We start from the raw sequence: 21,781 nt of genomic DNA, 5'->3' as shown, positions 1-21,781 counted from the left end.
GAGACCATGGGAGAGGGGTATCACTTATTTGTTTAATGTATATATATCCCGGCTGTCTCCCAAGATGGGATTCAATGTGGCTTTCAAAACTTCAAAAACATAGCTCTGAAATACAAAATAATTCTAACAAACCAAGAAAAAGAAGAGGAGGAGTTTGGATTTGATATCCCGCCTTTCACCCCTTTAAGGAGTCTCAAAGCGGCTAACATTCTCCTTTCCCTTCCTCCCCCACAACAAACACTCTGTGAGGTGAGTGGGGCTGAGAGACTTCAAAGAAGTGTGTCTAGCCCAAAGTCACCCAGCAGCTGCATGTGGAGGAGCGGAGACACAAACCCGGTTCCCCAGACAACAAGACTACCGCTCTTAACCACTACACCACACTGGCTCTCAGTGTGAAAACCAGTTGAAAACAATAGTTAAAATACAATAAAACACATTTATAACTAGCATGAAAACACTGCCCAAAGGCCTGTCTGAATAGGAAGGTCTCTGCCTGCTGAGAGAAAGATATCAAGGAGGGACACAATCTAACCTCCCTTGGGAGGGAGTCCCACAACATGGGAGCAGCTACAGAAAAGGCTCTCTCGCAGGTCACCAACAACTGTGCCTCTGATATTGATGGGGCCTGGAGAAGGTGCTCACCTGAGGATCTTAGCACCCGGGCAAGTTCATAAAGGGAGATACAATCTTCCAGGTAACCCAGGCCCAAGCCACATAGGGCTTTATAGTTCATGATCAATACGTTGAATTGTGCCTGGAAACAGATCAGTTACCAGTGAAATTGTTTTGACAGGGGAGTAATATGCTCCCTACATTTAACTGACCCCAGGCAGTAGCCTGGCTGCAGTATTCTGTACCCAGTCAGAAGCATCCGATTGGCCATTGTGGGGAAACAAGATGCCTTGGGTCTGATCCTGCAGCGCTGTCCTTAACATCCCCTGAGCAGCTCCTTCTGACAGCAGTTCCCTTTACAAAGGCCCTCCTGGATGTGGGAGAGATAACTTACTGTTGGACCTCAAAACCGGTAATGAGTTAAGCTCCAGAGCTACATGAGCTACATAACTCAAAACATTAGATGAGAGCCGCCCTCAGATCTGGCGCAACAGCTCCCACCAGGCTCCGAAATAAGCAGAGCGCTTGAAAAGAAATAATGCGGGTAGAAGGAGAGAAATCTTGTTAAATATTGATGAAAGGCTGTAGTCGAATATACCATAAGCATTTCCTGTCTTGGGACTTACGTAACTTTCCTAGGGGTTCCCCCCCCCACTCCCCTTTCTTCTTCTTCCATGTGTCACTGGCCCAAAAAAGGAAGCAAAAGTACCTACTTCCGAAGTTGGTCTTTTGCATTTAATGCCACAAGGCCATGCTTTGAATTGCTCTGCAAAACAAACAGGGCGGAAAGTGTTATTCAGCTTTTGTGCCGATTGTGCTCTGGCTTCCCATGGATGCGCAGACAGCGTCAGGGGGTTTTGGGATACCGTTCTGTGGATGTATGTTCTGAGTAACACAGACACCATCAGCTGCTGTTAGTGGAGTTGTCAAAGATGGAAGAGCTTTACAGAATGCAATAAGAGTCCTGCTACATCAGGCCAACAATGGCCCATACAGTCCAACATCCTGCTCTCACGGAAGCCAACCAGATGCCTGTGGGAAGCCCAGAAACAGGATCCGAGCACAACAGCAACTGGGGTTTACAGACTTGTGGGCCCGATGTAGGGGTCTGGAAGGCTGCATGGAGGGCCCATGGGCTTGAGTCTCCCCACCACTGCACTACAGTGGTACCTCGGGTTACAAACGCTTCAGGTTACAAACTCTGCTAACCTGGAAGTAGTACCTCAGGTTAAGAACTTTACCTCAGGATGAGAACAGAAATTGCGTGCCGGCGGCGCAATGGCAGCGAGACACCCCATTAGCTAAAGTGGTACCTCAGGTTAAGAACAGTTTCAAGTTAAGAACAGACCTCTGGAACGAATTAAGTTCTTAACCAGAGGTACCACTGTATATGAAACAATGCTTTTTTTTTTAAAGAACAATAACAAGGAAAAAAAGCCAAACAAAGCCGTCTGCTTCTGTATTCCCACTCCCTTTGGCAAGTGCATACTGCATGTCTGAATTGAAAATGTATCCCAAGATGAGTGATTCATCCCTGCATTCAGTCACCGCATCAGAGTTTAATAAAAGCCACTGTGTGAGGAGCTGTCATTAGCAATGGCATCACTGGATGTGGGGTGGGGTGGGGGAGAAAAGAGGGGAAAGAAGAGAGAGATCCAACCCTTGCATTTCTTTCTGACCTGTCTCCCCTGTATTCAAAGGTTCAGCAAGTCATGCCCTGTTGGTTACTAACCTCTGTGACATTCGTTAAAACGTGGGTTTTTATGGAGAGAGGCAGCACAAGATAAATTAGAAACGTGGGAAGCTGCTTTACAGCAAGTCAGACCATTCGTCCATCCCGCTCAGTGTTGTTTACACTGACTGGCAGAGGCTCCATCTGCACCATGCATTTATACCAGAAAATACCCCTTTACACAGTCATGGCTTCCTCCAAAGAATCATGGGAACTATAGTTTGTTAAAGGTGCTGAGAGATGTTAGGAGACCTCTATTCCCCTCACAGTGCTACCATTCCCAGACATCTCTGGGATGAGGGATGGATTGTTAAACCACGCTGAGAACTGTAGCTCTCGGAAGGGAAGAGAGCTCTCTTAAAAACTCAAAACAATGTACAGTGGTACCTCAGGTTAAGTACTTAATTCGTTCCGGAGGTCCGTACTTAACCTGAAACTGTTCTTAACCTGAAGCACCACTTTAGCTAATGGGGCCTCCCACTGCTGCCGCACTGCTGGAGCACAATTTCTGTTCTCATCCTGAAGCAAAGTTCTTAACCTGAAGCACTATTTCTGGGTTAGTGGAGTCTGTAACCTGAAGTGTATGTAACCTGAAGTATATGTAACCTGAAGTAACACTGTACATCCCTCCATGGACGTAGCCAGGTTTTTTGTTGGGGGGGAGCAGCCAAAGTTGTTGAGCCGTTGTCATGGCCAGGCCACCACCATCTCTGACCTCAGGATTCCAGAACGTACAGCTGTCAGTTTTGCAGGAAGGAAAGCAAGGAACCCAGGTAGGGCTTGCAAGCTCTGGGAGAAGGTGTGCGATTCCTCAGCTGGTGCAGGCTCAGGACAGGTGAGGGTCACCTGCCTCATCAAGCCCAGAAGGTATAAAAGGAAAGCCATCCTGGCCAGGCTGGCATCTGTTGAGCTTTTCCTGGGAAACCACGGGTAAATATACCCTGTAAATAGGACATTGCAGGGGGCAGGCTTCTGCTAGGGCGGGGGGCAGAATCTCAGATAATTGAGTACTTTCAATGCTTTTCAATAATATTTGTGGATCCGGGGCAGGGGGGAAGCTGCCCCCATCTGCCACCCCTTGACTATGCCCATGCATCCCTCTCCATCACAAACTATGGTTTCTTCACTCACCACTCCCACCACCCCGTCTCTTCCTTTTCACAAGGGAGAGCATCTTTCCCCAAGCTCTGTAGAGCATCTCATTTAAAAACAGGGAGAGATTCCCACCTTTTAGGAAACCATCTCCTAACCATCTGATGGAACAGCCACCAATCTAACTAACAAAAAGTAATAGTTCCTTAGGAACTGTAGGACCAGGGAGGGACATTTCATCAAATTACTTCAAGGATTTGCTGTCAACATTGGTCTCTGTTTTTCTAGCGGTGCAGGCTGGAGATTGAGCAACATTTTGTCCCCCATTCATTAAGTGCTGCTGTCAAACTCTCATTTAAAAAAAAATAAACAAATGAATCACCTTTTCTTATACCACGCCTTTCCTCTTGAAGCATTGAACAAAGTTGCTGAATCAACTAAAGCTGGTTAACTTCCTTACCAAGAGAGGTTTTAAATGTAATTCCCCCAATTTTAATGTTTTTACGTTTTCCCATCCACCTGTTTCCAGGTGTTTGGTGTTTTTTAAAATGTACAGTGGTACCTCGGGTTACATACGCTTCAGGTTACATACGCTTCAGGTTACAGACTCCGCTAACCCAGAAATAGTGCTTCAGGTTAAGAACTTTGCTTCAGGATGAGAACAGAAATTGTGCTCCGGCGGCACAGCAGCAGCAGGAGGCCCCATTAGCTAAAGTGGTGCTTCAGGTTAAGAACAGTTTCAGGTTAAGTGCGGACCTCCAGAACGAATTAAGAACTTAACCCGAGGTACCACTCATCAGCACAAATAACCCCAATGCCACTTTTTAGTCAGGAATGGATTCTCAATTGACCATGCCTTCCTGGAACTTCCACTGCCATACAGCAGGGCTGGTGCAAGACATTTTGGCACCTGAGGCAAACTACAAAATGACACATCTCCGCACCAGGAAAGGAGTGAGTGAAGCTCTACATCAGGAATAAGGATGGGAGGAGACCAGCAAGGCCTCCTATTTGCCAAGGGGCCGCTGTGAAGGTGGCATTGTGTGGGGGATGCCAAGGAGGCAGCAGATCTGGCCTCCACATTTGTTGTATCCACTGCGGGGAGATTCATTCCTTGGAGGCTGGATCTGCTGCGCCTCTGCATCCTGTCGCCTGAGGCAGTAGCCTCACCTTGCCTCATGGGTGGCTTACAGATGTGATAGACTAGCTCCTTGAGGTGTGTAGGTTTCAAAAAAGCATCACTCCGTGTTCCCTCAGGCCCCTGCCTAGGTTTTTAGCACCCACATCCTCATTAGTTTAAGTTTCTGAAAGAATTCTGTATCAATGTGATGCCCTTGTAGCAAGAATGCACATACTCCACGAGTAAAAAATATAACAGCACAAATAAACAGATCTATGCCAAGGCAACTCAAAAGCAATACCATAAGAAAACCTAAGATCTCTATAAATTAAGCTCATTTGCATAATTTTGTCTTGCAAAATTTATTCTGCTCTACATAATTTATTCTGTTGGTAGGAGCGGGCAGGGAACTATGTCAGTTAGTGAAACAAGATCCCAGTAAGCCAAAATGCTCCTTCTATTTCTCTGCACCATTTAATGGGGGCTGATAAATATGTTGGGTGATGAAGAATGGCTGATAAGGATTGACTACAAAATTAGCATTTCTTGGGAGGCTTTAAGAGAGTTTGACACACCCAACTACAAGTTCCTATAAATGTCACATGCCTTTATTGGAGATGTTTTTGTAGCTCAGCAGAGGATCTTAGCAGGGTGAGGCTGTGTTCAGCAAATGCCCACTCAGTGCAAAATACAGAGAACCTCTCCCCCCACCTAGGGATGGAAGGATCTGCCAGTTTCGGTATGTATAATAATTACGGTGAAAGAGTATTTCTCCTGGTTTGGATGTCAGTGTGTTTGTGTCTATCCCTTTCTGGGGACATCATAATTAACTCCATAGGTTTTGGTTAATCATCATTTTCCCATTATGTCAAAATCCTGAAATGATGGTTACCAAATTTAAAACAGTTCCATGTTGTTGTTGTTGTTATAATATTTGCTGGATTTATATACCGCCCTATAACCAGAGGTCTCAGGGTAGTTCACAGAAAAGATCAACATAAAAACCACAATACTGTGGTACCTCGTGTTATGGACGGGATCCGTTCCGGAGGCCCATCCGTAACGTGAAATGCCAGCAACTTGAAGCGCGTCTGCACAGGCGCGCAGCACGTTTTGGCGTTTTGCGCATGCGCAAAGCACAATTTAGCACCTCTGCGCAGGTACGAGCGGCAAAACCCAGAAGTAACCCATTCCGGTACTTCCATGTTGCCGCGGGATGTAACGCAAAAAGATGCAACACGAAGCGGACGCAACACAAAGTATGACTGTACAGTGGTACCTCGGGTTAAGAACTTAATTCATTCTGGACGTCTGTTCTTAACCTGAAACTGTTCTTAACCTGAGGTACCACTTAAGCTAATGGGGCCTCCTGCTGCCGTGTGATTTCTGTTCTCATCCTGAAGCAAAGTTCTTAACCTGAGGTACTATTTCTGGGTTAGCGGAGTCTGTAACCTGAAGCATCTGTAACCCGAGGTACCACTATGTGTTTGTGTGTGTGTGTATTTATATATATATATATATATATATATATATATATATATAATCAGAATAAAAGCAACAACCCAACAACTCCCTCCCCAAAGAGCCACATTTTAAAAGGACATCCATACTGTGTAACTAACCATTGTTTCCCTGTTTGAATATAACTGGAAAAACAATCAGGGCCATCTTACACATAGGCACTAGGGGTGCGGGGCACCCGGGTGCCAGGCTCTCAGGGGCGCCAGGCCGAGAGTCCGGGGCTCAAGAGTTGAGTCCAGGGGAGAGCCTGCCCATCGGTTGGAGTGCCGCAGCAGACTCTTCTGCGGGTGGCTCTGCGCCGTGAGTTTGGGGGCGACTGAGCCAGCGAGACGCTGAGGCGGCTGGCCGGCTCCGCCCTCCTGCACACCTGGGACTGGGCAAACTGGGGGTGGGGGCGCCGGGCAGATCTTTCCACCCTAATGCTGCATATGCTTAAGACAACCCTGAAAACAATGGTTCATTGAAGGCTTCCTGGGTTACCAGAGTGTGCTAAGAAGGAAGAGGGAAGAGGCAATGCAAGGGCAAAGCACCTAAGGAAAAGGACATATCAGTTCATTAAGGTGAGATGGGATGGCCTGAACTGGGCCCTTGCTTTTCCTGTGGAAGACTAACACTGGGCCAGTGTTTCCTCATTGGAAATCCTGAAGAACGTCCTGCTTTTCCTTACCTGGGACCAGTTTGCTACAGATCAGCATCTCAAAGCAAGGCCTGGTGCTATTTCCACCACCATTAAAAGCACACCTCTTTAGGACATCCTCTCAGTCATTCTGGGGTCACCGCATGAATTCTCTCTTGCATTGGCCTCTGGGATAATCCAGAGCAATTCACGTACCCTTTCCATCTGCCATTCCTGACTCTAAGTGATGCTCACTGTAAATATGTTCTATATTTTGAAATGTAATTGAAAAAGCATTAGGCTTAATTCACAGCAACCTTGCAAACATGCAAAAAAAAAAACAAGAACAAAAAAACCCACCAGATTTCCTTTTCCCTGCTAGCTTTAAGCAACACCACACAGTACACTCTTTAGATCTATATAGCGTCTACATTTTAAAAAGCTTTTCTTCTCTTAGGTTAAAAGATTGCACGAAGTACGTGACAAATTATCTGCAAATAGACATGCTTCAATTCTTCTTTTAAAAAATACAGATTCTTCCTACAAACAAAGTATAAGAGATTATGTTTCTATTTTTAATTAAAGAATGAAATACCATGGTTTGCTGGAGGGGTTTAGAGGGCTGAATGCTCAGTATCACACCACCTAAACAAAGGATAAGTGAATTTGTCACACAAAAATAAAAGAACCCTCTGTTCCATTTTCCATTCCCTCCCCCAATGACCCACATGGCTGTCTTATTCCTTGTGTACTTGGAGTCTTGCAGTGCCCTCATTGTCATACACACACACAAACGCTTACACATTTATTCCCTGTGGGTAACACTGCATTAATTTCCCCTAAAATAGCCTGTCCTGTGTCGAGTTAAAAGCAAAAAGGGTGTCGGTTCTTTAGCTTAAAGACACACTAGGGAAAATACTGTAATTTATCATAGCGACTACTCAGAATTTAACCCTCTAAGCTGGAGCATTGGAAATAGGAGGATTTGCAGGATTCAGTGCATGTGTATTTATAAGCACGTGCACCATACACAAGGTGCATCTCCACCACTACCACCACCCCGCTCCACCCCATGCACCAAGATTCAAGTGCAATCGAGAGAGACACAAGTGGGATGGCCAGTGCTGGGGTGCTTGTTGGTTTCATTCTGATAGACATAAAAGAAAGAGGCTTTGCCCTGTCAGACTTTCAATTGTATTACAAGGAAGCTTGACTGAAGGAATGGATCGTATTGGAAAATGCAGACATTTGGAAGGCCGTCATATAAAATTTGGCTGGCATGCCTTTGGTATGGGAAAGCTAAAGTTTTACAGACAACATTCTTAGGAAGTATTGATGCTTTTGAATTATGGTGCTGGAGGAGACTCCTGAGAGTCCCATGGACTGCAAGAAGATCAAACCTCTCCATTCTGAAGGAAATCAGCCCTGAGTGCTCACTGGAAGGACAGATTCTGAAGCTGAGGCTCCAATACTTTGGCCACCTCATGAGAAAAGAAGACTCCCTGGAAAAGACCCTGATGTTGGGAAAGATGGAGGGCACAAGGAGAAGGGGACGACAGAGGACGAGATGGTTGGACAGTGTTCTCAAAGCTACCAGCATGAGTTTGGCCAAACTGCGGGAGGCAGTGGAAGACAGAAGTGCCTGGCGTGCTCTGGTCCATGGGGTCACAAAGAGTTGGACACAACTAAATGACTAAACAACAACAACAAATTTGTATAGAGTTTGAGAGAAATATAAATACTTGCTGGAAAGAAAAACAGCTTTATGAGTGTCCCCCATTTAAGCAATTACAATTAAAAGAGTTAATATGGATAGACAGTGGGCGACCTATAGGGAACTGTTGGACCTTACAGGGAGAGAACCCAGACTGAAACCAATGCAAGATGTAAGAGGCCAAGTTTCCAACTGGTTACAGTATCATCAGTTACATGATATGTTTAAGTTAGATTTTAAAAATGGGTTCCTGGACCAAAGCTCACAATTTGAAAGACAATTATTACAGAATAACAATAAGTTATTGTTCAAGATGTATAACTTCTTATTAGAATGGGAAACAAAAGACAAGCTAGTCAAAGCTTCAATGACACACTGGGCAATGGATACAGGACACAACATAGATTTAAACCTCTGGGGGAAACTTTGGAAGAATGATTTGAAATTTACTGCATATTACTCACTGAAAGAGAATGATATGAAAATGATTTACAGATGGTATTTGACCCAGAGTTGGCTAAGATGTATAAAGCAGAATCAGATATGTGTTGGAAATATAAAGAAATGAAGGGAACGTTTTTTTCATATGTGGTGGACATGTAAAAAGGTAAAAGAATATTGAGAAATGAGTTTTAAAAATGTTTAAAATAACTTTCCTAATATGACCAGAGTCCTTTTTGTTGGGAATAATCCAGACTGAAATCCTAAGTGTCAACAAAATTTATTTATGAATGCAACAACGGCGACCTAAGTTTTGTTAGCCTCAAAATGGAAAGTGAGGGAGGTCCCAGGCAAAGAGGACCGGCAACTTAAGATGGTAGAATATGCAAAGCTTGCAGGTTTAACATATAGAATAAGAGAGCAATAAGAACATATATTCAAAGATGAGTGGAAAATATTTACTGAGTATATGGAAAATACAGTGGTACCTCGGATTAAGTACTTAATTCGTTCTGTAGGTCCGTACTTAACCTGAAACTGTTCTTAAACTGAAGCACCACTTTAGCTAATGGGGCCTCCTGCTGCTGCTGCGCCGCCGGAGCACAATTTCTGTTCTCATCCTGAAGCAAAGTTCTTAATCTGAGGTACTATTTTTGGGTTAGCAGTGTCTGTAACCTGAAGCGTATGTAACCTGAAGCGTCTGTAACCCGAGGTACCACTGTAACTGTACACAGCTGAAAACGCTTGGCAGCTTAAGATAAAATCAACAGTGTCATTAATGTTGGAGTGATATAAAAGTGGAGAACTGACTAAAATGGTTATAGCAAAATATGCAGGAATGAAAGATAACTAAAACGAACCAAGGCAAGAGGAGGGAAGTCACTGGATATCTAACAGTATGTTAATGTTTATTTTAAGATGTGAAACTGAAAATGTAATAAAAATTATTTTTAAGAAAAAATGCATTTGTTCATTATTTAGTTATTTTAAGAATTTATATGCTGCCCTTCAAATATAAATATTTCTCAGGTGGCTTTGAGATGAAAGATATAAAAATACAGAAACAACAGAACAGTTGAATAAGCAGAAGCTCTGCCCTGCAGGTAGCTTTCCAAAGCCACCTTTTGTTTATTAGCTTTCAGCTGGACAATGCCCAAGTTTGAAAGATCTTTCCCCAGATTCTGCAGGCTACATCTGACGAACTGCAGAAAATGTGGTTTCTGTGAAGGATTCTGTAAATGCAGTAAATGAAGCTGCATTTTCAACATAGCTCAGCTGGGTAGCTGGCTTTTAAGACAGCATTAAAAAGGAAAGCATAAGCTTCAAGTTTTAATTGGATTTATTTTCTTTCTTTCTTTTTGCGATGTAAACCATAATGTTATGGTGTTCCTGTGCTATTAAAAGAGGAAAAGCAATTCCAGCTTGGAAGATTTGGCATGAATAAGCTTGCCAAAACAAAAAACTGGCCTGTCCTACCACCTGAAGGACTAACAAATTTCTTACGGCACACCAGCATTTTCCAGATGCCTGAGACGAGTTTGCACTTGAGGACATTGACTCTAGCCCACAAAAGTTCAATCCAGCTAGGAAATCTGTCAGTTTCAATTTCTCAGTTTTTCCCCAGTCTTCATGTCCTCCTCATTTCCACGTCATTTTGGGATAAAAATATATATATTCTCATACATCAGCATTTCAGAATGAAATGTGCATGTTTGTCTGCAATTTTGCCTAATTGCACATTTTTGCAAAGCTGTTTTCCCTAGTATAATGTACTTTCATTGGTATATGCATTTTTTGCACTCTTTACCCTAGTACACACATTTTTCTGCACATTACAAAACTGTAGAGCGACATTGCAAAATTAGGAGAAGTGTGAGTTTCGAAGGATGGCTATTTTGGTTTGTGTATTGTTTCAGAAATTGTGAATTAGGTAGATTTGCCTATAAGGGCTCACCCGCACAGGTCCATGATTTGTAGGCACAGGTCTGAGCATGGGTTTTTTTTGGGGGGGGTCCCCACCACCTTTCCTGGGAAAACCCAGTTTACTGCTGAAATGTCCCCCCCGCTCCGCCGCCGACCCAGATTGATGTTTGCTCTGAGAACTGAACATGGGCTCTATCCCATGATAAAGAACATGATTTGCACAAAGAAGACCCCAGGTGCAAACCATCTCCAGTTAAAACAAATAAAACAGGGAGCAGGGAGTGGCAGAGATCTCTGCCTGATCTCCTGAGAAAAACTGCTAGTCAAGAGTAGACAGTACCAACTGTCTTGGACATAATGACTGGCAACTGAGGCCTTGCTGTTGGTGCTGCAGCCAGGTGCTGCCCATGGCAGTTACCCATAGCAAGGTCTTTTCAGTGGTGGCTCCCTGTTTGTGGAATGCCCTCCCTAATGAGGTGCGCCTGTCTCCATCATTATTAACATTCAGGAGGAATGTGAAAACATTCCTTTTTACCCAGGCATTTGTGGTTGAAGGATACTGTTCCTGGCAACCTCGAGATCACCGGATGGAGTAATGTTTTAAACTGTAAGTGCTCTTAGAAGGTTCTTTCACTCTAATTGTTTGCAGAATTATTTAACTGCCTTATAATTTTTTTTGGTTTTAGATTGTGGATTGGTTTGTTGCTCTGGGCTCCTTCAGGATGAATAGTGGATTATAAATTCAATAAATAAAGGAATACTGGGCTAGATGGACCAATAGCCTCCCTTAGTATAAGATGACTTCCTAAATTTCTCACGGCTGCAGATAAGACTGCTGTTAAAAAAGCAGACTTTACTCTGAGTGTCCCTCCTTTCCCACATCTGTCCCCAACAGACCACTGTCCTTGATATTTTGTTCCCCACTTGGGAGATTGTTCCAAAAATTTCATTTGTGCAATTTGCTAGCGTCACCGCTCTTTGAGGTTCAGTTCCCTCCCCCTGGGTCTCCAGAAACTTAAGGAAGGTGAGTGGGTGGACGGTTGGATGCAAAGCATCTCAAGTGCACATGTTGGCAAATGCAGACACGAGGAGAGCACTGAAAAAGCACACCATGCACCGCACTGTTTGCTGCTTCGCACATTTTTGCAACTGCTGTTGGTAACACATAGTGGGACAAAGTGTGTTTTGTTCGAGACTGTCTTGAAGCAAAACAACACAAACACTCTCTTGGCGTCTAACAAAAGTGGGTCTTCAGGAATGCATAATAGCACAGATTAGGAGTGGAGGAGAAACTCAATTTTGTTTGCATTTTAATGAGAGACGTCTGAAACTAATATGTGGGAATGGGTCTATATTTTACTTATCATCCTGATCTCCCAGGAGAAAGTCACTATTGTTTTAATTCACACAAGAGCAAAGTATAGGTGGTTTACTGGAATCCCAGAGGGATGGGGGGGCAACAAATTTGCTTTCATTTGTATTCCATTTAGAAACTAACTAATTCACATTTCTAAAACCAATACATGAACTGAAATACGCTTGTTGAAATTCACACTTCTCTGAATTTTGCGGTATGCACAAACAATATTTCCAAAAATACATACAACGTTAAAGCAAAAATTTATTGACAGTAATGTACAATGCATTGATGGGGAGATTGTTTGTAAAAATGAGTAAATCATAACTGCATGGGGAAATGTGGTTATTAGGACAAGATTACACTTAAATGGGTAAGGAGTTCTCATGATTTTTTTTAAATTAAAAAAATCACAGATTGCTGCAGAAATGTGGAAAATAAGATGAGAAGAATGAGAATGAGAGACAGATTCGCCCCACCTTGGTGCAGAGGTGATTTTGGTATGAAAAGTGTCCCCATCCTCAGTTATCACTAAAGGTAAATGTAAAGGGACCCCTGACCATTAGATCCAGTTGTGACCAACTTTGGGGTTGCAGTCCTCATCTTGCTTTATTGGTTGAGGGAGCCGGCGTACAGCTTCCGGGTCATGTGGCCAGCATGACTAAGCTGCTTCTGGAGAACCAGAGCAACGCACGGAAACGCCATTTACCTTCCCACCGGAGTGGTACCTATTTATCTACTTGCACTTTGAGGTGCTTTCGAACTGCTAGGTTGGCAGGAGCAGGGACCGAGCAACGGGAGCTTTGCAGGGATCCATTGCAGGGATTTGAACTGCTGACCTTCTGATCGGTAAGTCCTAGGCTCTGTGGTTTAACCCACAGCGCCACCCACGTCCCTCACTTATCACTATAACAGGCTAAAAACACACATATACTATAGTATAAAAATGCATGCAGTTTATGAAAATCTGCAAAGAGATCCTAAATGCTTCAGCAGCATAACAGACAGCAAACACCATCACTGCAGTCCATTGAAAACTGCTGCTTCTATCTGAAAGCAAAAAGAGGTCAGTGAGGACACCAGGTGGATCTCAGTGGGGAGAGCATTCCACAGTGAATATGTCCCCACTGCCCCCACCAACTGAATTCTCACCCACAGTAAGACAGCAGGAAGGGTCTCAGGAGATGAGTGAAGTTCCTGAGCTGATTCAGAGGGGAGGCGAAAGTGATGGAAGTACTAGGCTATGCATAGCTTTAGGTGGCGGGTGGGGAAGGAAAAGCTTTCCAGCCTAGCTAGCTTTTTGAGAAACGTTCTAAGGGCCATATGCCAGCGGTGGGCGGGGCCACGGGCAAAAGTGGGCAGGGCAACAGATTAAAAAAGCCAAAGCAATTCTGGGCTGCATCAGTAGGAGTATAGCATCTAGATCAAGGGAAGTAATAGTGCCACTGTATTCTGCTCTGGTCAGACCTCACCTGGAGTACTGTGTCCAGTTCTGGGCACCACAGTTCAAGAAGGACACTGACAAACTGGAACGTGTCCAGAGGAGGGCAACCAAAATGGTCAAAGGCCTGGAAACGATGCCTTATGAGGAACGGCTAAGGGAGCTGGGCATGTTTAGCCTGGAGAAGAGGAGGTTAAGGGGTGATATGATAGCCATGTTCAAATATATAGAAGGATGTCACATAGAGGAGGGAGAAAGGTTGTTTTCTGCTGCTCCAGAGAAGCGGACACGGAGCAATGGATCCAAACTACAAGAAAGAAGATTCCACCTAAACATTAGGAAGAACTTCCTGACAGTAAGAGCTGTTCGACAGTGGAATTTGCTGCCAAGGAGTGTGCTGGAGTCTCCTTCTTTGGAGGTCTTTAAGCAGAGGCTTGACAACCATATGTCAGGAGTGCTCTGATGGTGTTTCCTGCTTGGCAGGGGCTTGGACTCGATGGCCCTTGTGGTCTCTTCCAACTCTATGATTCTATGATTCTAAATGCTCCTTTTGCACCATCGGCTTCTCTCTGCACATGCTCACACATTTCTGCCTTCCATCCAGGCAATCAAGAAGCGTTATCTGAGTCCCAGCCCGGCAAATATAGTCAAGGAGTGTGTGAAGCCAGGTCAGTGAGGGCTATGCCTTACGGAGAATACCAAGGACCAGAGGGAGAGGTCTGGGGGGCTGCATTTGGCCCGGGGCATGAAGTTCTTGACCCCGACCTGTACTTTAGGTTTACAATAACATTTTATTTTGCCATGAATTTATTTTAAATACGTACATAATTGTTGGGCTAGCTCAGTCACTAGAGCACGAGACTGTTAACTCAGGGTCATGGGTTTGAGCCTCACTTTGGGCAAAAGATTCCTGCATTGCAGGGGGTTGGACTAGATGGCCGTCAGGGTCCCTTCCAACTCTACGATTCCATAAATGAGATACTTATAATTGATACTTAGGCTTGAATCTAATTGAGTTCTGTTCAGAGAGGGCCCACTGAAATCAATGGACCCAAATTAGACATGTCTGTTAACTTCAGTAGTTCTGCTCTAAATATAACTAGCACCAGATACAACCTATTGTTAATTTAAAGTAATATGCCATAAACGATATCATTGCTGATATATAATTAAATGAAATCCTTCTGTTTGATGCACTGATTAAGCTCAACAAATCAATCAGATCAGAAGGTGTTCCCACTGCAAAATAAACCTCCAAATTCACAATGTATATCTCTCCCACAATAATATATATCCACCTCATTCGTGAATTCCAGTAACTTCAAACTCTACTTGTTTTATGATGTTATCATCCCATCGTCTCCATTCCCTTCCCTGCTTGTTTGGCCTCTATGTTGTTTAGTCATTTAGTCGTGTCCGACTCTTCGTGACCCCATGAACCAGAGCACGCCAGAGTTAAGCAGCCAGACTTTGTGAAAGTACAGTACTGATTTTTCCATGCCTGACATATCCTCCTACAGTATGAACTGCTGTCAAAAGACGAATGGTCATTTCATGATCTTCCCAGAGCAGCACTTATTTAATATAACCGAAGAATATTGACTAGAACTTTTAAATTGCTTTTTGAGAGCCTGTCCTCTGGAACAATTGGGCTGGCGATGCCTGCCTGGGTACAGTTTGTTCAGGCATTTCAGGACTGTTAATTTTTAGATTGGACAGTTCAGTATTTTGCTTTAGCAGTTTGATACTGGATTTTTTAAATTTATTTTTTGCTGGCAGTGGGTTGTATCAAAGTAAGCCCTTCTCAGAGTAGACCCATTCATATTAATGGACCCAAGTTAGTCTACCCTGAGTAAGACTAGAATTGGCTACAACCCAGTATGTGTTTTCATTTGATTTATAGAATCATAGAAATGTTGGAAGGGACCACAATGACTATCTTGTCCAACACCGTGCAATGCAGGAATCTCAGTTTGTATTCCAGCCTTGTGATTTTAGGGTTTCTGCTTTGCAGACTGCTTAAGGTGGCATCCAGTGCTACTCCTAACAGACATAACTAACAGGTCTATTAGTTTCACTGGGCCTTCTCCGAGTAGGACTTAGTTGGATACACACAACCCTTAAAGCTTGGAGGGGAGAGATGTTCCGCCCTTTGGAAAGCTCTGTAGCATTTAACTGTGGTTAATAAAAGCATCCTAAAGTTTTCTCCTTGTTAACAGGAATCAAAATCCCAAATCTAAAGACTTCAATCTTACACTAAGAGTAAGTCTCTTTGAACTCAGCAGGACTTCTAAATGCTCCTAAATGATGTACAGACAGAGGGGATTGCGATGCTAAATCCTAACTTGGCTCCTGCAGCTTGTCACGCAGTGGTGGGCTGGGGGAAGGGGTTCTCACTAAAATTCCCCCTTCAACACTAGCTATTAAAAAGCACGGGGTTAGCTGTGCATTTGGTCACTCTGTGCATCCCTCTTTTTTGAAAAAATGAAAGCTTTCTCGCCTGTGCGAGGGTGATTGTGTTACCAGTGTAATCCATTCCGGCATCCTGAACCAGCAGTTCATAACTTGTGCTGTGAGGTGGGGGCAGAGAGAGAAACTCAATACCCTCTTGTGCAAGATGGCTGTTGGCTAAGCCTGACCTTAATTTTTATTTAATTTTAAATGGGGGACGGGGGACGGATGACAACACACGACTTGAATACAATTTATCTGTCCATACAATGTGGACAGTATTTAATCTTGTTGAGTTGTATCCAGTGCCAATCCTACCTAGAGGAGACCCATTGAAGTTAATGGACATGACTAACAGTGTTCTGTTAATTTAAATAGGACTCCTGTGAGTAGAACCTTGTTGGAGTCAACCCATTTTCTTGATCCTTCTCCCAAATCTCCTGCTGCCATGTCAAGTATTTGCATATATGCCTGCCATTCCGTGCTGTCTTTTGGGGTTTGTCAACTTTGACCTTGATAAAGGTAAAGGTAAAGGGACCCCATACCATTAGGTCCAGTCATGGCTGACTTTGGGGTTGCAGTGCTCATCTCGCTTTATTGGCCGGGGGAGCCGGCGTACAGCTTCCGGGTCATGTGGCCAGCATGACTTAGCTGCTTCTGGCGAACCAGAGCAGTGCACAGAAACGCCGTTTACCTTCCTGCCAGAGCGGTACCTATTTAGCTGCTTGCACTTTGACGTGCTTTCGAACTGCTAGGTTGGCAGGAGCAGGGACTGAGCAAGTCCTAAGCTCTGTGGTTTAAGCCACAGCTCCACCCACGTCCCTTGACCTTGACAGGCTGGTTTAAATCGGTGCAGCCAGAGCAATTTGCATTTCTGTTCTTCTCCTGCTTCAGTCAACAAAACAAAACAAAAAATTACTTGGGAAAACAGATTTTCAAATAGGGACCCCCAGGACGAACCAGAAGCCATCTAAGTTGATGACCATCACTGTTATTATTATCTGAATTTTGAACCACTGTTCTCTGAATTTCCATGACGATGGATCATAAGGATCCAAAACATGCTGAATGAATAAAACTCTTCCTTATTTTTATTTCTGATGCTCATTTTAGAACAACATTCCCTCCTTGCAAAAAAAAAAAAAGGAAACAAAGAAGGAAAACATTACAAATATCACGGGGGACTCTTCCCTGTCCATCTTGTCAGCCCTGAAATACCAAGATTGACCTAGGTGTAGATTAGTAATATAATAACACCCCACAAGAATCTTCCACTGCATTATGAGCTGACACCCCCCTCCCCATCTCAGTTTCCACTGCATTATCAAATTGCTTTTCCTACCATATCCACATCCAGAAAAGCTCCATGGCTGTTGCCTAGTTAACAGCATCCGAAGAAATGCCACCTCCAATTGCAGACAAGAGAGTTTTTCACCTATCAAGTGTGCCACCGTGCACACCTGCCTGCAATTAATGGACAGACACACCATAAATGAGTCCATTTTGTTTCTCGAAACCTTTTGGCCTTCCTCATCATAACCTGTCCCAGAAGTCAAGCAAGAACTGCTACACACATCCAACTGATCACATATACATACCCTGCTTTCAGATTTACAAATGCACAACCTGTTTAAAGAACTTGCACCTAGCAGGAGGTTCTAGTTGTCTAAAGCACTGGTTTCGAATTGGTGGGTTGGGACCCACTACCAGGTCTCAGCCTGACCTAAGGTGGGTTGCAAAAAGCAGTACTACCAACATACAAATATATATTTTTAAAAATTAATGGGTCCCCAAGTGCACCATTGCGTTATAGATCCCAAGTCCTGAATAGTAGACAGATTTCACTACAGAATTGTTATTAGCAGTTGGCACTACCAGGGAAGGACTTTTGAGCAGAGTCCAGGGCCTCCACTCAGAAGGAAGTCTTTGAGAGCCCCAAACACAGCTGGCTTAGCACTTTTCAAAGTAATACACATTACAATCTAAAACGCCACACACACCCCGCCACAAAATAGTATTAACCCCATTGCTATTATCATGTTTACATCGAAACATATCCCAACCTCCAGGGTCCAGGGAGTTCAGTTTGCAAAAACATTTGCTAGAACACCCCCACCTCCCCAGGGAAGTCAAATGTAAATGAGGATGGGATCCATAGAAATTAATTGACCTAAAGGGGTCAGCTCCAAGTGGCACTAATATAGGACACAACCGAATGTGACTATAATAATTGCTATATGGACCATTAGTTTATTATTAGAAGTGTAAATGTAACACTGCTTCCCTTGTCCTGTCTGGCACAGGTTTACTCAGAAGCAAGCCCCAAACTTACTCAGAGTGAAATACTGCATATAGGACTGCAGCTTTTGAAAAGGGCAGAGGAAGGGAGACTGTCTATATATGTGATCTGATAACCTCTGGCAGTCTTTGAGTATGCACTGAGTGTTTCTTACCTCAACTTCAGATAGCTATAGAGAAACAGAAAGGGGAGGGGGGGCTTTCAGCAAAGGGTTGGATTCAACTAAGTCCTACTCAGAGTAGACACACTGAAATGAATGGGACAAAGTTATGTCTAGCCATTCCAAAGGGTCTACCCTGAGCAGGAGTAAAGTTGCATACAACCCACTGAGCCTACTCTTAGTAGGGCACAACCCACATTTGGGAAGAAAAGGAATATATATTTTAAGCTCTGGTCCATAGCTCCTTAAAGTGATACCCAACCCCTTGGATGAACTCTCTAGGGAGATCCCCCGTTCCCTCCTGTCTAACAAGTAGGGCATATTTTGATGATTCTCTCTTCTACTGCAGAAAACCTCCTCCTCTCCCCTGCCAAGTGATCAGTGCAACCTTCATCCGCCGCCCTTGGGAAGACCCAAGAGCGGCATCCGTTTGAGGGCAAAACTCCAAAGTCTTGCAGACAGATCTGCAGCGGCGACTCCCGAGTTCGAATCTCGCCTCCCAGTGCGGGGGAACTCTCAGCAAAGCCTGGTCTCTCTCCCTCCCTCCCCCCACTCTTTCTCTTGTTCAAGCCCCTCGTTCTCATCCTCGTTGGTAAAAGGGATGAGGGGTGTGTACGTACATCAATCTGTGTCTATCTCCGAGTGCGTTATTATCGTCCTTTATTGCGCACACTTCAGACGTACAGTTCATTTCTGCGCGCAATGCTTTCTTGCAAACGGGGAAATAATACCCCCAGCCAAGCGCACCCTAGGGCAGGGTGGTGCAAGCCAACCAGCCCCTCGAACTGGGAGGGAACCCCCATTTTAACCTCAGTGCGACTTTCCTACTGAACTTACATAGGATGGGCTGAGAGCCTTTGTTAACGGGGGTCGGGGGAGAGAGTTGTGCGCCGTGTCCTAAAGCCTTTTCTTTCCCAGCTCGCATGGTGCACGAGCTCGTCGAAATCGAATAAACACTCTGCACATACCCAGAGGCAGCCTGTAATAGGAAAGCTCTCTGGCACAAGGAAGGGGGAAGAGAGATTCCAGAGCTAACATTAACTCGAATCCTCGGTCCCCCATGAATACTTTGGGGATAGGCCCAGCGATGGTCGGAAGTAAAGGAAGAAGGAACTCCTGTACTTTTTAAGAGTTGCGCAGAAAAAAAGACATTTTCAGCGCAGGGGCTGGAGGCATAGGGGGGGAGGATCCCCCTCTCCTTACACAACTATTTAAGAGCTAAGAAGGCCGGTGGTCCAGCCCTTTCTCTTGGTCACCCTAGGACAAGGATGGGGAGCCCATTGGTCACCCATGTTGGTCACCGCTGACTGTTGGGCACGCTGGCTGCTGGCCGGCAGGGTTCAGCAAACACCCGTAGAGCCACAGCTGCTCCGCATCCCTGTCCCAGGATGAATTGCGATTTTGCTGGATCTTGCATTAAAAGAAACAGCCCCCCCTCCTAATAATCAGCACCAGGGTCCTCAGAAGCAAGCCCCACTTTGCCCTGTAATGCTGGGAGATCCTTCAGACGCATCTCTGAGAGCAAAGCCCGGCTGACCTCTGCAACGCTCGGCTTCCGGGCTGACGGGCACAGGATCGCGCCTCCAGGGCGCTTAGGAATGGCAGGCGTGCAGCCTAACCACTAGGCAACCCTACCTCGGGAGTGAGTCCCGCTCTGCTCCAGCCGCCTTCCTCCTGAGTTAAGCGCACCTGGGGCTTGCAGCCCAAAGCCTTCGTCAGAGAGAAGTTTCCCTGCGCTCAAACATCCTCCCAGCTGGGATCGCTGCCTTTAGATACCTATTTTTTAAAATAATAAAGCAACAAACCACATTCTAACTAGAGAAGGGAGTCGCTTGCCACGGTGCGCTTGCTCCTCTTACCTGGTGCAAGTGTGCTGTTGGGTGCAGAGCAGGAGTAAGGAAGGCAAAACCCAAGTCAAAAATTCCATCTTTTCCTATATACGTGTGTGTGTGTGTTTAGATAGGTCCCCAGCGCTGTTCAGACGAGGAGAAGTTGGCAAATCCCGGTTGGGCAGCAGCGGCGGCGGCGCATCCTGCGATGGGGTAACGTCGCCATCCTCCCGAGAGCATCCACAGACTGGTCCTTCTCCTGCCCAGGGAGGAAGTTGGCAGAGAGCAAGTCCTCCTCACGCCAAGTGGCTCAGTGGCCGCCAAGGCGACCGCGCAGCTCCCACCATCGCCCCGGAGTTGGAGCCGGGGTAGCGAGAGAGGGATGGAGAGCTACTCCGGGACAGGCGCTACCTGGCTGCCCTGCCTTGCCCCGCTCCGCTCAGAGGGGCGCCTTCCCTGGATGCCAAAGGCAACGCGCACCCGGGCATCCTAAAAATGGCACCCTGCCCCACATGGCGCGCTCTCTCTCTCCCTCCCCTTCTCCAAGAAGGCGAAATTATTCTCCTTCTCCCGTTATTCTTCTTTAAACATAAAAAAAGCAGATCCGTACAAAGCTGGTGGCCGAAAATAAACCTTCTCCGAAATTACAGATTTTGAGCATTACCAGAGAGAGCGCAGCAGCTGGAGGAGGAGGAGGAGGAGGAGGAGGAGGGCTCAGCGCCTCTCCACGTGCTCAGTTCGAGCCCAGATTTTGATTATATGTATATAAATATATAAATAAAAAAGAGCAGTCATGCGGTCCTCAAGGCACAGCGAAGCGGGGTTGGGGAGAAGGCAGAGGAGGATGGCAGGAATTATTGGGAAGGAGGGTCTTAGAAAAAGAAGGCGAATTCTCTTTCTCCCCCCACCCCCTACCTTTATTCTTCCTGGGAAAAACAAGCTGTCAGTTTCAGGAGGGATGGGTGGGTGTTAGAAGCACGCTCTTCTCCCCCGCATCCGTCAGTTTCAGCTCCAGAGGTTTTTTTTTTTGTTTTAGTGGGGGGGGGGGGGGTAACAGAAGCAGAGTAGTGCAAAAATGCCCGAATAAACTCAGCCACCCAATCTTGGGGAGGGGGTGAGAGTGTGAACAAAGAACTTTGTTTGAGCTCAAGGTTTCAGAAATCATCCTGGAAGGGCGCATTGGTGGCCCCCCAGAGGCAGAATTGTCTTGATGATTGGGGAAGGGCTGTTGCTCCGTGGTTAAGCACCGGCTTTGGGTGCAGAAGTTCCCATGTCCAATGCCCAGCAATATCTGTTCAGGATGGGAAAGACTCCCTGTCCGGAATCCTGGACAGCTGCTGCCAGTCAGTGCAGTCAATACTGGGGTAGGGGGACCAGTGGTCTGCCTGGGTCTTAAGGGAAGGACAGTAGATTAGTTATCAGAGCACCTGCCCTGCATGCCAAAGGTCTCGTATTCACTCCCCAACCACCTTT

The 21,781-nt window shown here is 45.3% G+C and overlaps 1 protein-coding gene across 1 annotated transcript in view; it reads right to left on the bottom strand.

Moving 5' to 3' along the window:
- The window catches only part of GABRD (gamma-aminobutyric acid type A receptor subunit delta), a 34,008-nt gene extending 12,517 nt beyond the window's left edge, over nucleotides 1-21,491 (bottom strand). Inside the window, exon 1 of the mRNA XM_083752712.1 lies at nucleotides 20,339-21,491. Coding sequence (XP_083608838.1) covers nucleotides 20,339-20,406 — 68 coding nt within the window. The 5' untranslated portion in view covers nucleotides 20,407-21,491. The remainder of the gene's footprint in view (nucleotides 1-20,338) is intronic.
- Nucleotides 21,492-21,781: the final 290 nt, after the last annotated feature.

This window comes from Podarcis gaigeae (assembly GCF_964106915.1).
Source record: "Podarcis gaigeae genome assembly, chromosome: 8".
NCBI lineage: Eukaryota > Metazoa > Chordata > Lepidosauria > Squamata > Lacertidae > Podarcis > Podarcis gaigeae.
The sequence above is the reverse complement of the archived record's forward strand: the minus strand, read 5'-3'. Positions and strand labels throughout refer to the sequence as shown.